Below are 12,947 nucleotides of genomic sequence, written 5' to 3'. Positions count from 1 at the left end.
ATATTTATTATTCCTTTTTTTTTTAACTTGTTCTGTAGATTCTTTTGTATTTTTTTTCCCTTTTTTCCCCTTCTCTTGTAGTTGTCGATTTTATTAGCACTAATAAATCCAGTTAAACTTTTGAGCTTTTTTTTTTTTTCTTTTTCCTCAGTCACATTTTTATTGTTCTCATAAACCTCTGCTTCTGTGTTGGGCTTTTGCAGGTCTCTGCAGTTTTCCTCTTTTTGTTTTTCTTTTTGATTTTTTGTTTTTTTTTGATCTCTTTTAAAAATTTTAATTTTTAATTTTTTAAACCCATTATTATTTTTTCTACATTTATTCCTAGTGTTCTTTTCCCCTTGCAGTTAATCTTTAATGTATAGAAATCTTCCTCTACGTCTGTTTAATTTTGCGTATCTATTCTTTCCTTTCCTCTCAATGTATTTGTTAGTTTTGTTTGCACTGCTTTATTCCCCACTTGGCACCTTGCTTTAGTTTTGTTTTCCAATTTGTGCTTTAGTTAGTTTTGTTTTTAACTGGTAAATATAATTTTTTATTTCCTTTGTTCACTGGGTCAACCTACTATATTTTTGTTGGACTGTGTTGACTTTGCTCTTGGATGTATATGTGTATATTCCATTATTTTAATTCTAATTTGCCTGATTTTCTAACTGCCATTTGTCTGTGGTTCATCTTTGGTTTCTCATTTTTGGATATTTGTTTTAATCTCACTTAATGCCATAACAAACCACTTGTGGAATCTTTGTTCCCAACCAGAGATCAAGCACTGAGCCTTTGGAATGGTAGCACTGACTACAAGACCCTAGACTACCAGAGAACTAACCCTAGGGAGTATCACATAGTGAGAACTCACACAAAGGAAACCATGTGAATACAAGAACCAGCATCACCCACCCACCAGTAGCACCCTGTGCATCTGAACAACAAACAAAAATACAAATCCAATATCAGCAGACAGGATTACCACATCACTCAGCCTTGCCCATCAGAGGAAAAACAAACAAAAACTCAGCACAGATCTCACCCTAGAGGAAGCTTACACAAACCACTGCACCAGCTTTAGGGGGCAGAAACCAAAAGGAAGAAAGAATTCAACCTTGAAGCCTGGGAAAATTAGACCTCAAACACAATAAGTTTAAAATGTATGTAATAAAATAGCAGAGAAATACTACACACATGAAGGAACAAACTAGAAACACAGAAGTCCAAATAAATCAAGAGCAAATAGGCAAAAAAGAATTCAGAATAATGATAGTAAAGATGATGAAAAACCTTGAAAGCAAAATGGAGAAAATGCAAGAATCAATTAACAAAGACCTAGAAGAATTAAAGAATAAACATGCAGAGACAACACAGTTACTAAAATTAAAAATACTCTAGAAGGACTCAATAGCAGACTATCTGAACCAGAAGAATGAATCAGTGAGCTGGAAGATAAAATGGTGGAAATAACTTCTGAAGAGCAAAATAAAGTAAAAAGAATGAAAAGAGCTGAGGACAGTCTCAGAGACTTCTGGGACAATATCAGATGCACCAACATTGAAATTATAGGGGTCCCAGAAGAAAAAGAGAGAAAGGGTATGAGAAAATTTTTGAAGAGATTATAGTTGAAAATTTCCCCAACATGGAAAAGGAAATAGTCAAGCAAGACCAAGAGGCACGAAGAGCCCCATACAGTATAAACCCAAGGAGAAACATACCCAGACACATACTAATCAAACTAACAAAGACTAAACACAAAGTAAGAATATTAAAAGCAGCGATGGAGAAGCAACAAATAACATACAAGGGAAATCCCATACACTTAACAGTTGATCTTTCAACAGAAACTCTGCAGGCCAGAAGGGAATGGCAGGATATATTTAAAATACTGAAAGGGAAAAATCTACAACCAAGATGAATGTACTCAGCAAGAATCTCATTCAGAATTGATGGAGAAATAAAAAGCTTTTCAGACAAGCAAAAGTTAAGAGAATTCAGTACCACCAAACCAGCTTTACAACAAATGTTAAAGGGACTTATATAGTCAAGAAATACAACAGAAGAAAAAAGATCTACAAAAGCAACCCCAAACAATTAAGAAAATCACAAGTAATCAATAATTACTTTAAATGTAAATGGATTAAATGCTTCAACCAAAAGACACAGACTTGCTGAATGGCTACAAAAACAAGACCCATTTATATGCTGTTTACAAGAAACCTACCTCAGACCTCAAGACACATATAGACTGAAAGTGAGAGGATGGAAAAATATACTCCATGCAAATGGGAAGCAAAAGAAAGCTGGAGTAGCAATCCTCATATCAGACAAAATAGACCTTAAAATAAAGAAGATTACAAGAAATAAGATAAAATGATAAGATCATTACACTACATAATGATCAAGGGATCAATCCAAGAGGGAGACAGAACAATTGTAAATGTGTATACGCCCAACATAGGAGCACCTTAATACATAAGACAGACGCTAACAGACCTAAAAGGGGAAATTGACAGTACTGCAATAATAGTAGGAGACTTCAACACCCCACTCTCACCAATGGACAGATCATCAAAACAGAAAATTAATAAGTAAACACAAGTCTTAAATGATACATTAGATGAGCTGGACCTCATTGATATATTCAGGACATTCCATCCAAATGCAGAAGAATACACCTTCTTCTCAAATGCACATGGAATATTCTCCAGGATAGACCAAATCTTGGGTCACAAATTAAACCTCACTAAATTTAAGAAAGTTGAAATCATTTCAATCATCTTCTCTGACCACAGTGATATGAGACTAGATATCAATTACAAGAAAAAAAACTGTAAGAAACACAAACACATGAAGATTAAACAACACATTTCTAAATAACCAACAGGTTACTGAAGAAATCAAAAGGAAAGTCAAAAAATCTCTAGAAAGAAATGACAATGGAAATACGACAACTCAAAACCTATGGGATGGAGCAAAAGCATTCCTGAGAGGAAAGATAGCAATACAGTCCTACCTCAAGAAACAAGAAAAACATCGAATAGACAACCTAAATTTACAGCTAAAACAACTGGATAAAGAAGAACAGAAAAGCCCCAAAATTAGTCGAAGGAAAGAAATCATAAAGATCTGAGCAGAAATAAATGCAAAAGGAATGGAAGAAACATTAGTAAAGATTAATAAAACTAAAAGCTGGTTCTTTGAGAAGATAAACAAAATTGACAAACCTTTAGCCAGACTCATGAAGGAAAAAAAAGGACAAAAATAAAATCAAAATTAGAAATAAAAAAGGAGAGATTACAACAGATAATTCAGAAATACAAAGGATTATAAGAGACTATTATGAACAACTATACGGCAATGAAATAGATAACTTGGAAGAAATGGACAGATTCTTAGAAAAGTTCAATCTTCCAAGCCTGAACCAGGAATAAATAGAAATTATAAACAATTACAAGCACTGAAATTGAAGCTGTGATCCAAAATCTCCCAAAAAACAAAAGCCCAGGACCACATGACTTTACAGGAGAATTCTTTCAGATATTTAGAGAAGAGCTATGCTGGATCATCGAAAAAGCCAGAGTTCAAGAAAAACATCTATGTCTGCTTTATTGACTATGCCAAAGCCTTTGACTGTGTGGATCACAATAAACTGTGGAAAATTCTGAAAGAGATGGGAATACCAGACCACCTGACCTGCCTCTTGAGAAACCTATATGCAGGTCAGGAAGCAAAAGTTAGAACTGGACGTGGAACAACAGACTGGTTCCAAATAGGAAAAGGAGTACGTCAAGTCTGTATACAGTCACCCTGCTTATTTAACTTCTATGCAGAGTACATCATGAGAAATGCTGGGCTGGAAGAAGCACAAGCTGGAATCAAGATTGTGGGAAGAAATATCAATAACTTCAGATATGCAGATGACACCACCCTTATGGCAGAAAGTGAAGAGGAACTCAAAAGCCTCTTGATGAAAGTGAAAGAGGAGAATGAAAAAGTTGGCTTAAAGCTCAACATTCAGAAAATGAAGCTCATGGCATCTGGTCCCATCACTTCATGGGGAATAGATGGGGAAACAGTGGAAACAGTATCAGACTTTATTTTCTTGGGCTCCAAAATCACTACAGATGGTGACTGCAGCCATGAAATTAAAAGACAGTCCTTGGAAGGAAAGTTATGACTAACCTGGATAGCATATTGAAAAGCAGAGACATTACTTTGCCAACAAAGGTCTGTCTAGTCAAGGCTATGGTTTTTCCAGTGGTCATGTATGGATGTGAGAGTTGGACTGTGAAGAAGGCTGAGTGCGGAAGAATTGATGCTTTAGAACTGTGGTACTGTACAAGACTCTTGCAAGTCCCTTGGACTGCAAGGAGATCCAACCAGTCCATTCTAAAGGGGACCAGCCCTGGGTGTTCATTGGAAGGACTGATGCTGAGGCTGAAACTCCAATATTTTGGCCACCTGATGCAAAGAGTTGACTCATTGGAAAAGACCCTGATGCTGAGAGGGATGGGGGGCAGGAAGAAAAGGGGTCGACAAAGGATGAGATGGCTGGATGGCATCACTGACTCGATGCACATGAGTTTCGGTGAACTCCGGCAGTTGGTGATGGACAGGAAGGCCTGGCATGCTGCTATTCATGGGTTGCAAAGGGTGGGACACGACTGAGCGACTGAACTGAACTGAAGGAAACAAATCAAAGAAAACATAAATAGTTGGAGAGATATTCCATGTTCCTGGGTAGGAAGAATCAATATTGTGAAAATGACTGTACTACCAAATGCAATCTACAGATTCAGTGTTCAGTTCAGTTCAGTTGAGTCGCTCAGTCATGTCTGACTCTTTGTGACCTTTGTGACCCCATGAATCACAGCACGCCAGGCCTCCCTGTCCATCACCAACTCCCGGAGTTCACCCAGACTCACGTCCATCAAGTCTTGATGCCATCCAGCCATCTCATCCTCTGTTGTCCCCTTCTCCTCCTGCCCCCAATCCCTCCCAGCATCAGAGTCTTTTCCAATGAGTCAACACTTCACATGAGGTGGCTAAAGTACTGGAGTTTCAGCTTTAGCATCATTCCCTCCAAAGAAATCCCAGGGCTGATCTCCTTCAGAATGGAGTGGTTGGATCTCCTTGCAGTCCAAGGGACTCTCAAGAGTCTTTTCCAACACCACAGTTCAAAAGCATCAATTCTTCAGTGCTCAGCCTTCTTCACAGTCCAACTCTCACATCCATACATGTCCACTGGAAAACCATAGCCTTGACTAGACGAACCTTTGTTGGCAAAGTAGTGTGATCCCTATCAAATTACCAATAACATTTTTCACAGTACTAGAACCAAAACTTTCACAATTCATATCGAAATACAAAAGACCCCAAATGGCCAAAGCAGTCTTGAGAAAGAAAAATGGAGCTTGAAGAATCAACCTTCCTGAGTTCAGATTATACTACAAAGCTACAGTCATCAAGACAGTATGGTACTGGCACAAAAACAGAAATATTGACCAGTAGAACAAGATAGAAATCCCTGAAATAAACTCATGCACCTATGGGTACCTTATTTAGACAAAGGAGTCAAGAGTATACAATGCGGCAAATTCAGCCTCTTCAATAAATGGTGCTGGGAAACCTGGACAGCTACGTGTAAAAGAATGAAACTGGAACACTTCCTAACACTATACACAAAGATAAACTCAAAATGGATTAAAGACCTAAATGTATGACCAGAAACTATAAAGTTCTTAGAGCAAAACATAGGTAGAACACTCAATGACATAAATCTCAGCAAGATCCTCTATGACCCACCTCCTAGAGTAACAGAAATAAAAAACAAAAGGAAACAAGTGGGACCTGATCAAACTTAAAAGCGTTTACACAGCAAGGTGAAAAGACAACCCTTAGAATGGGAAGAAATAATAGCAAATGAAACAACTGGCAAAGTATTAATTTCCAAAATATACAAGCAGTTCATACAACTCAATGCCAGAAAAACAAACAGCCCAATCAAAAGGTGGGAAGAAGACCTAAACAGACATTTCTCCAAAGAAGACATACAGATGGCTAACAAGCACATGAAAAGATGCTCAACATCAATCATTAGAGAAATGCAAATCAAACCTCACACCTGTCAGAATGGCCATCATCAAAAAGTCTATATACAGTAAAGGTTGGAGAGGTTATGGAGAAAAGGGAATGCTCTTGCACTTTTGGTGGGAATGTAAATTGATATAGCCACTATGGAAGATGGTATAGAGATTCCTTTAAAAACTAGGAATAAAACCACCATATGACCCAGCAATCCCACTCCTAGGCATTATACCTTGAGGAAATTGAAAGAGACTCATGTATCCCATTGTTCATTGCAGCACTATTTACAATACCTAGAACATCGAAGCAGCCTAGATGTCCATCGACAGATGAATGGATAAAGAAGTAATGGTACAATGGAATATTACTCAGCCATAAAAAGGAACGCCATTTGAGTCAGTTCTAATGAGGTGGATGAACCTAGAACCTATTATACAGAGTGTAGTAGGTCAGAAAGAGAAGGATAAATATCGTATTCTAACACATACATATGGAATCTAGAAAAATAATACTGAAGAATTTATTTACAGGGCAACAGTGGAGAAACAGAGAATAGACTTATGGACATGGGAAGAGGGGAGGAGAGGGTGAGATGTATGGCAAGAGTAACATGGAAACTTGCATTACCATATGTAAAACAGATAGCAGCAAGAATTTGCTGTATGGCTCAGGAAACTTCAGGTCTGTATCAATCTAGAGGAGTGGGATGGGGAGGGAGATGGGAAGGAGGTTCAAAAGAGAGGGGATATATGTATACCTATGGCTGATTCATGTTGAGATTTGACAGTAAACAGCGAAATTCTGTAAAGCAATTAGCCTTCAAAAAGATAAATTAATTAAAAAATATAAAATGTTTAAAAAGATGCGTTTAATTGCATCATTGTGTAGGGTAGCTGCTGCTGCTGCTAAGTCACTTCAGTCGTGTCCGACTCTGTACGATCCCAGAGACGGCAGCCTACCAGTCTTCCCCGTCCCTGGGATTCTCCAGGCAAGAACACTGGAGTGGGTTGCCATTTCCTTCTCCAATGCATGAAAGTGAAAAGTGAAAGTGAAGTCGCTCAGTCGTTCCCGACTCCTAGCGACCCCGTGGACTGCAGCCTACCAGGCTCCTCTGTCCATAGATTTTCCAGGCAAGAGTACTGGAGTGGGATGCCATTGCCTTCTCCAGTGTAGGGTAGCACTGATCCCTAAAACATATTTTTGTTGTTTCATTCTATGATTGTTACCACTTTCAATCTACCAGAAAGAATATGCAGGTGGTCTTTAATTGTCTTGTTTTCTTTGCTTAGGATGACATATCCATTAGGAAAAGTGGGACTAGCTGTGGAACTATCAATTATCATTATAGAAAAATATTTTTTTAGCTTAAGAGACCTATCTGAGATTTTAATGGTACTTGTAAAAACATTGCTGTAATAAAATGAACTAGAATTATGAAAGAAAAAAAAAGTAAAGAACGCCTTTGAATGACTAGTACTAAATGCTCCCTTTAAATGCATTTTCTTTAATTGTATTAATACAGGGTCATCTGCTTTATTTTCTTTGATGGATCAAGCATGTTAAAATAAAGTTTACAGACTTTGCTGGTGTCCAGCAGTTAAGACTCCACAATTCCACTGCAGGGAGCACAGATTCCATCCCTGGCCAGGGAAATGAGATCCTACATGCCATGTGCTTAGGCAAAAAAAAAAAAATACTGATAGCCTTCCTTGTTGAACTTGCAAGGAGTCACATCACCCATCATTGATGTTGCTCAGATCTAGATCTTATAAACTGTCAATAAGCATCATTTGATATACATAAATATGTGTATATATATAAAATTTAAAATATGTTTAAATACAACTGTATTATTACTGTTTTATGTATTGTATTTCTTCCGGTTTAAATGTACACATCAGTAACAAAGCTTACAATTCTGTTATTTTCCTCCTAGATTTATTCCTCACGACATTGTCTGCTTCTAGTACCTTCCAGTTTGAGATATGGGAAAATTTGGTAAGAAATCTTTTCTTTTAAGCATTTTTAAATGATGGCTTTCAGTGAAAAGCACACAGTTTTAGAAAATAAAATGAACGTAATCACTTGGACGATTGATCTCAACAATAAATAGAACAGTTTTAAGAGCTTTTGGTTGCATTGCTGCATTCAAACTGCTGAATATTGCTGAAGGAAATGATTCATTCAGCATCAATTCCTCTGCAGGTTTTTAAGCATGACTGCCAATTAAACCAATCAGTCTGCCCTAATGCGCATGTTAACAGGGACCCTGCTAGGCTGTCAGCTGGTGAGAGAGGTGCCTGTCATTTAATTTGTCAGCATGATGGTTTGTTGAAGAAAACCCCTTTTAAAAGACTTATTTTTCCTCTTTGCCTTCAGGCTTCTATAAAAAAAAAAATAAGAACAACAGTCACTAAATTTATTGCCAAGTTGACCAGGATTAACGAACCTTCCCCAGTAATTTTTTGAATTGCAAGTAGAATATTCCCAAACTGGTGTCATGGTTTTACTTTATTTTTAGCTTGAGGTAGATTATATGAAAGATGAATTAATGCAGAATAGACTACCCCAAGTTTTAAAATTCAATTATGGGTACAAAATAGAGGATAGGATTTGAGGACAGGCCAAACTGGCCAACTGAGTGACATTCATGAAATAATGGTGAAGTATTAAACCTCACTTTTCTCATGTGGGAAACAGAAGTAGAATGTCTGCTTCATAGACTGTGAAGATTAAAATGAAACAGTGTTTGTAAAGTACCTGGCACACAGTAGACACTTGGCGAATTTTAGTTTGAGATCACTTGATTTCCCAGCTATTTACTCTAGATTGTCTCTTATTCAATCCAGATTAAACCCCTTGCATTTTAAGAGATTTTTGTTAAAGTACTCATGAACAATAAATAGATCTTAAAAAATGTAAAGCACAAGCCCATGGAAGAAGATTCAATATTTGCCATCTCTTATAGCAGAGTCATAACTCAGATTTCTTCATAGGAGGAAACTAGGAAGAGGGAAAGAGCTTTGTTTAGATAAAATTAGGGCTTTTGAATATTACTAACTACACCCCAACTAAGCAATCTGATCTTTCTTTCTCTTTTAATGAGGCAAGGAGAAAGAAGAAAGACTTCTACACTGGAAAGATTTATCTTTGTTTAATGTACATCTTTTAAAAATATAGTTGTATTTGTTTTTCTGATGATAGATATATGGTTGTTATATTCTTAATGGTTACTGTATATGAAATCTTCCACTAGTAGGGGATATTCATTTTTAGGTGACCTTGAAATCAAGTGAATCTTGAGGTTTTAGAAAGTGAGAAAATCAGTCATTTTGATGGATTATTAATATCCATCTGGGAGAGAAAAGCCTCATTATTAATAAATATATATTTATATAATCAGGGACTACTTTTAAGTATTTTATTTCCTCTCAGCCTAGGCTGATTTAAAGGTAATAAAATGAAGCAACTTTCACTGGAGAAAAATCATGAAGAGACTAGATTTTGGAGAGGGGATCTTTTTTCCCTTTGTTATTTTTTTTTAAACAAAATTAATAAATTGTCTATTTGCCAGTAGAGACTAAGGATTCTTCTTGTGGTAAAATAGCTGGATCCACACGGTATTTGTGTTATCAGTAATATAAAACTCATTAGTACAAATTAAGGAGAATGTAGACTCAAAATTAACTAGTTCAGATTAAGTTTTGTAAAATGGGAGAATCATTTTTTAATTAGTGACTGGAGAAGTTGCAGTAACACATTCGTTGACCAAAAAGCCTTCAAAACATATAAAGTCATATTAGCTAGTAGAGGAATATGAGCTGCAGCAGATCTTTTTAGTCAGCTGTGGTGTGCACAGCCACGGTAGATGCTCTGGGAGATCAGAAACTAACCGAGGACGAGGGCGAAGATCTGAGTGTAGGCGACTCTGACTGATGTGATGAGATGTACTAACCCCATGTTACAAAGAGTTAAGAAACAGAGCAGTTGCTTCCATTTGGTAGCAATAACCATAATAATTCTTCTAGCTATGAACCATAACAAAGTTCATACATAACTCACAATTGCCAAAACATGGGAAAAACCTAAATGTCCATTGACAGATGAATGGTTAAAGAAGATGTGGGGGGGAGGGGGTGTGTATGTGTGTCTGTGTATATATATAATGGAATCTTACTCAGACATAAAAAAGAATGAAATACTGCTATTTGCAGCAACTGGAGATTCTTTACTAAGTGAAGTAAGTCTGATAGACATACATGATATCACTTACATGTGGAATCTAAAATGCGGCACAAATGAATTTACCTATAAATCAGAAGTAGACTCACAGACATAGAGATCTGACAGAGTGTGGTTGCTAAAGGGGAGGACTGGAAATTTGGAGTTGTTAAATGCAAACTATTACATTCAGAGTGGATAAACAACAAAGTCCTACTTTATATAGCTCTGTCTAATCTCCTGGGATAAACCAAAATGTAAAGAATATTAAAAAAAGAATGTATATCTGTATATAATGGAGTCACTTTGCTATACAGCAGAGATTGGCACAATACTGTATATCAATTCTACTTTAATTTAAAAAAAAAAAAGAAGGAAGAAGAAAAATCATCCAGCCTCAAAGGGCCAAGACTGAAAATTTCTAACGTAAAGGGTGGTGGGTGTTTATTCATGGGTTTTGATTTGCCATTCTTCTCTTAACTCTTTCCGTTCATGATACTTCTCTGTTCTCTTCCTTGATTTCTAGTCCTACATTTCTAATCATTTTCTTGATATGACTCTTATCTAAAATAATTTCTTTTCCTGCTCCCAATTAGACCTTCCTTTATGTTTTCTATTACCTTTGTGTTGGTAGGCATTCTGTGTTCTCATATCTATCCCTTATCTGTCCCTAGCATTCCACTCCTTTAATCATCCATCTGTTTCCCGGGATATAGTAAACTCTACTTATTTCCCCACCTCCAGATTTTCCATCTGATACACAGTATCCAGAGTAATTGCAACAATGAAAGCTCTATTTATCTCACTCTCAGTCCTAAAACCTTTAGGACTTAAGCTTCTCAATAAATTTTTAAAAGATCAAACTACTTAGTTTAGGAGTCAAGGCCTTTGCTGATCTTGTGTAAAGCTATTCTTCTAATCCATATTCTGGCCCAAATCAGCCACTTTCTACTCTGTGTCCTCTATTTCCTGTGCATATCCTTTCCCTACTCTTCCTTTTCTTTCAGCCACTAAAATCCTGTTCATCTGCATTAGCCATTTCAAATACCACGTCTTCCTTAAAGCCCTCCCTGATGATCCTGAGTGGACCAAATGGAAGCAACTGCTCTGTTTTTTAACTCCTTGTAACATGGGGTTAGTACATCTCATCACATCAGTCAGAGTTGCCTACACTCAGATCTTCGCCCTCCTCCTCATCTTCCATTAGTTTCTGATCTCCCACAGCATCTACCGTGGGGCTGTGCACACCACAGCTGACTAAAAAGATTTGCTGCAGCTCATATTCCTCTACTAGCTAATACTGTTTTATATGTTTTTAGGGCTTTTCGGTCAATTAATCTTACTGCAAATTGTCCAGTCACTAATTAAAAATGATCCTCCCATTTTACAAAACTTACACTTATGACAATTCTTACAAAACTTACAACAATCATTTTATTGTTACAAGAATTGTTATGAACATAGGAGTGCCTATATCTTTTTAAGTTATAGTTTTGTCTGGGTATATGCCCAAGAGTGGGATTGCTGGATCATCTGGAGCTGTGTTTTCTGAGGAACTTCCATACTGTTTTCCAGTGGCTCTACCAATTTACATCCCACCAGCAGTGTAGGTGGGTTCCCTTTTCTCCACGCCCTCTCCAGAATTTTATTGTAGACTTTAATGATGGCCATTCTGATTGGTGTGAGGTGGTCCCTCATCATAGTTTTGATTTGTATTTCCCTAATAATTAATGATGTTGAGCATCTACTGGCCATAGGCCAGATGATTCTTTATTGTGGAGATCTGTCCTTTAACTTGTTTACCAGTATCCCTGGCCTCTGTTCCCTTAGATTCTAGAAGCCACCTCCCACTTGAAACAGTCAAAATATCTCCATACATTGCCCAGTGTCCTCGAGAATAAATACACCTCAAGTCAAGAACCATTGCTTTATGAATAAAGATGTAGATACAATGATAGTCATCATATGTTGCTTCGTGATCATTTTTAACATTATAAATATGGCAGTCTAAATACTAAATATTAAAACCTGCAGGCCAAAGCATAGGTGGTCATCCATGAAAGGATACTTATTACAACATAGCACCTGTGATTGGAATTCAAGCAGAAAATGTCAACTCTCCTGTCAATGGCAGTGTGTTTAGCTGCTTCAGTGATGGATAGCAGATATAATAGTATTACCACTAGCATTCCTAGTCAGTAATTGTTAATGTTGACTAAGTACATATTTGTGCATATGCTGAACTAGTAAGCACTTTATATGCATTATTTTACTCATCTTCACAAAAACTTTGTAAAAGTTCATTTTATATAAAAGTAAACAGATGCTTGGAAACGAACAGAAATCATTCTGTCGTTTTTGAGATTGCGTCCAAGTACTGCATTTCAGACTCTTTTGTTGACCATGATGGCTACTCCATTTCTTCTAAGGGATTCCTGCCCACAGTAGTAGATACAATGATCACTGAGTTAAATTCACCCATTCAAGTCCATTTTAGTTCGCTGATTCCTAGAATGTCGACGTTCACTCTTGCCATCTCTTGTTTGACCACTGCCAATTTGCCTTGATTCATGGCATTCCTGACATTCCAGGTTCCTATGCAATATTGCTCTTTACAGCATCAGACCTTGCTTCTATCACCAGTCACATCCACA

General features: G+C 37.0%; 1 protein-coding gene across 2 annotated transcripts in view; it reads left to right on the top strand.

Annotated features, from left to right (window-relative positions):
- The window catches only part of ITFG1 (integrin alpha FG-GAP repeat containing 1), a 295,883-nt gene that overhangs the window by 62,780 nt on the left and 220,156 nt on the right, over positions 1-12,947 (top strand). For both annotated transcript variants that reach the window (XM_070771930.1, XM_019979391.2), the window contains exon 7: positions 8,009-8,070. In XM_070771930.1, the coding sequence (XP_070628031.1) occupies positions 8,009-8,070 (62 nt within the window). The remainder of the gene's footprint in view (positions 1-8,008; positions 8,071-12,947) is intronic.

Source organism: Bos indicus, chromosome 18 (genome assembly GCF_029378745.1).
Source record: "Bos indicus isolate NIAB-ARS_2022 breed Sahiwal x Tharparkar chromosome 18, NIAB-ARS_B.indTharparkar_mat_pri_1.0, whole genome shotgun sequence".
In the NCBI taxonomy this organism is placed as follows: Eukaryota; Metazoa; Chordata; class Mammalia; order Artiodactyla; family Bovidae; genus Bos; species Bos indicus.
The sequence above is the reverse complement of the archived record's forward strand: the minus strand, read 5'-3'. Positions and strand labels throughout refer to the sequence as shown.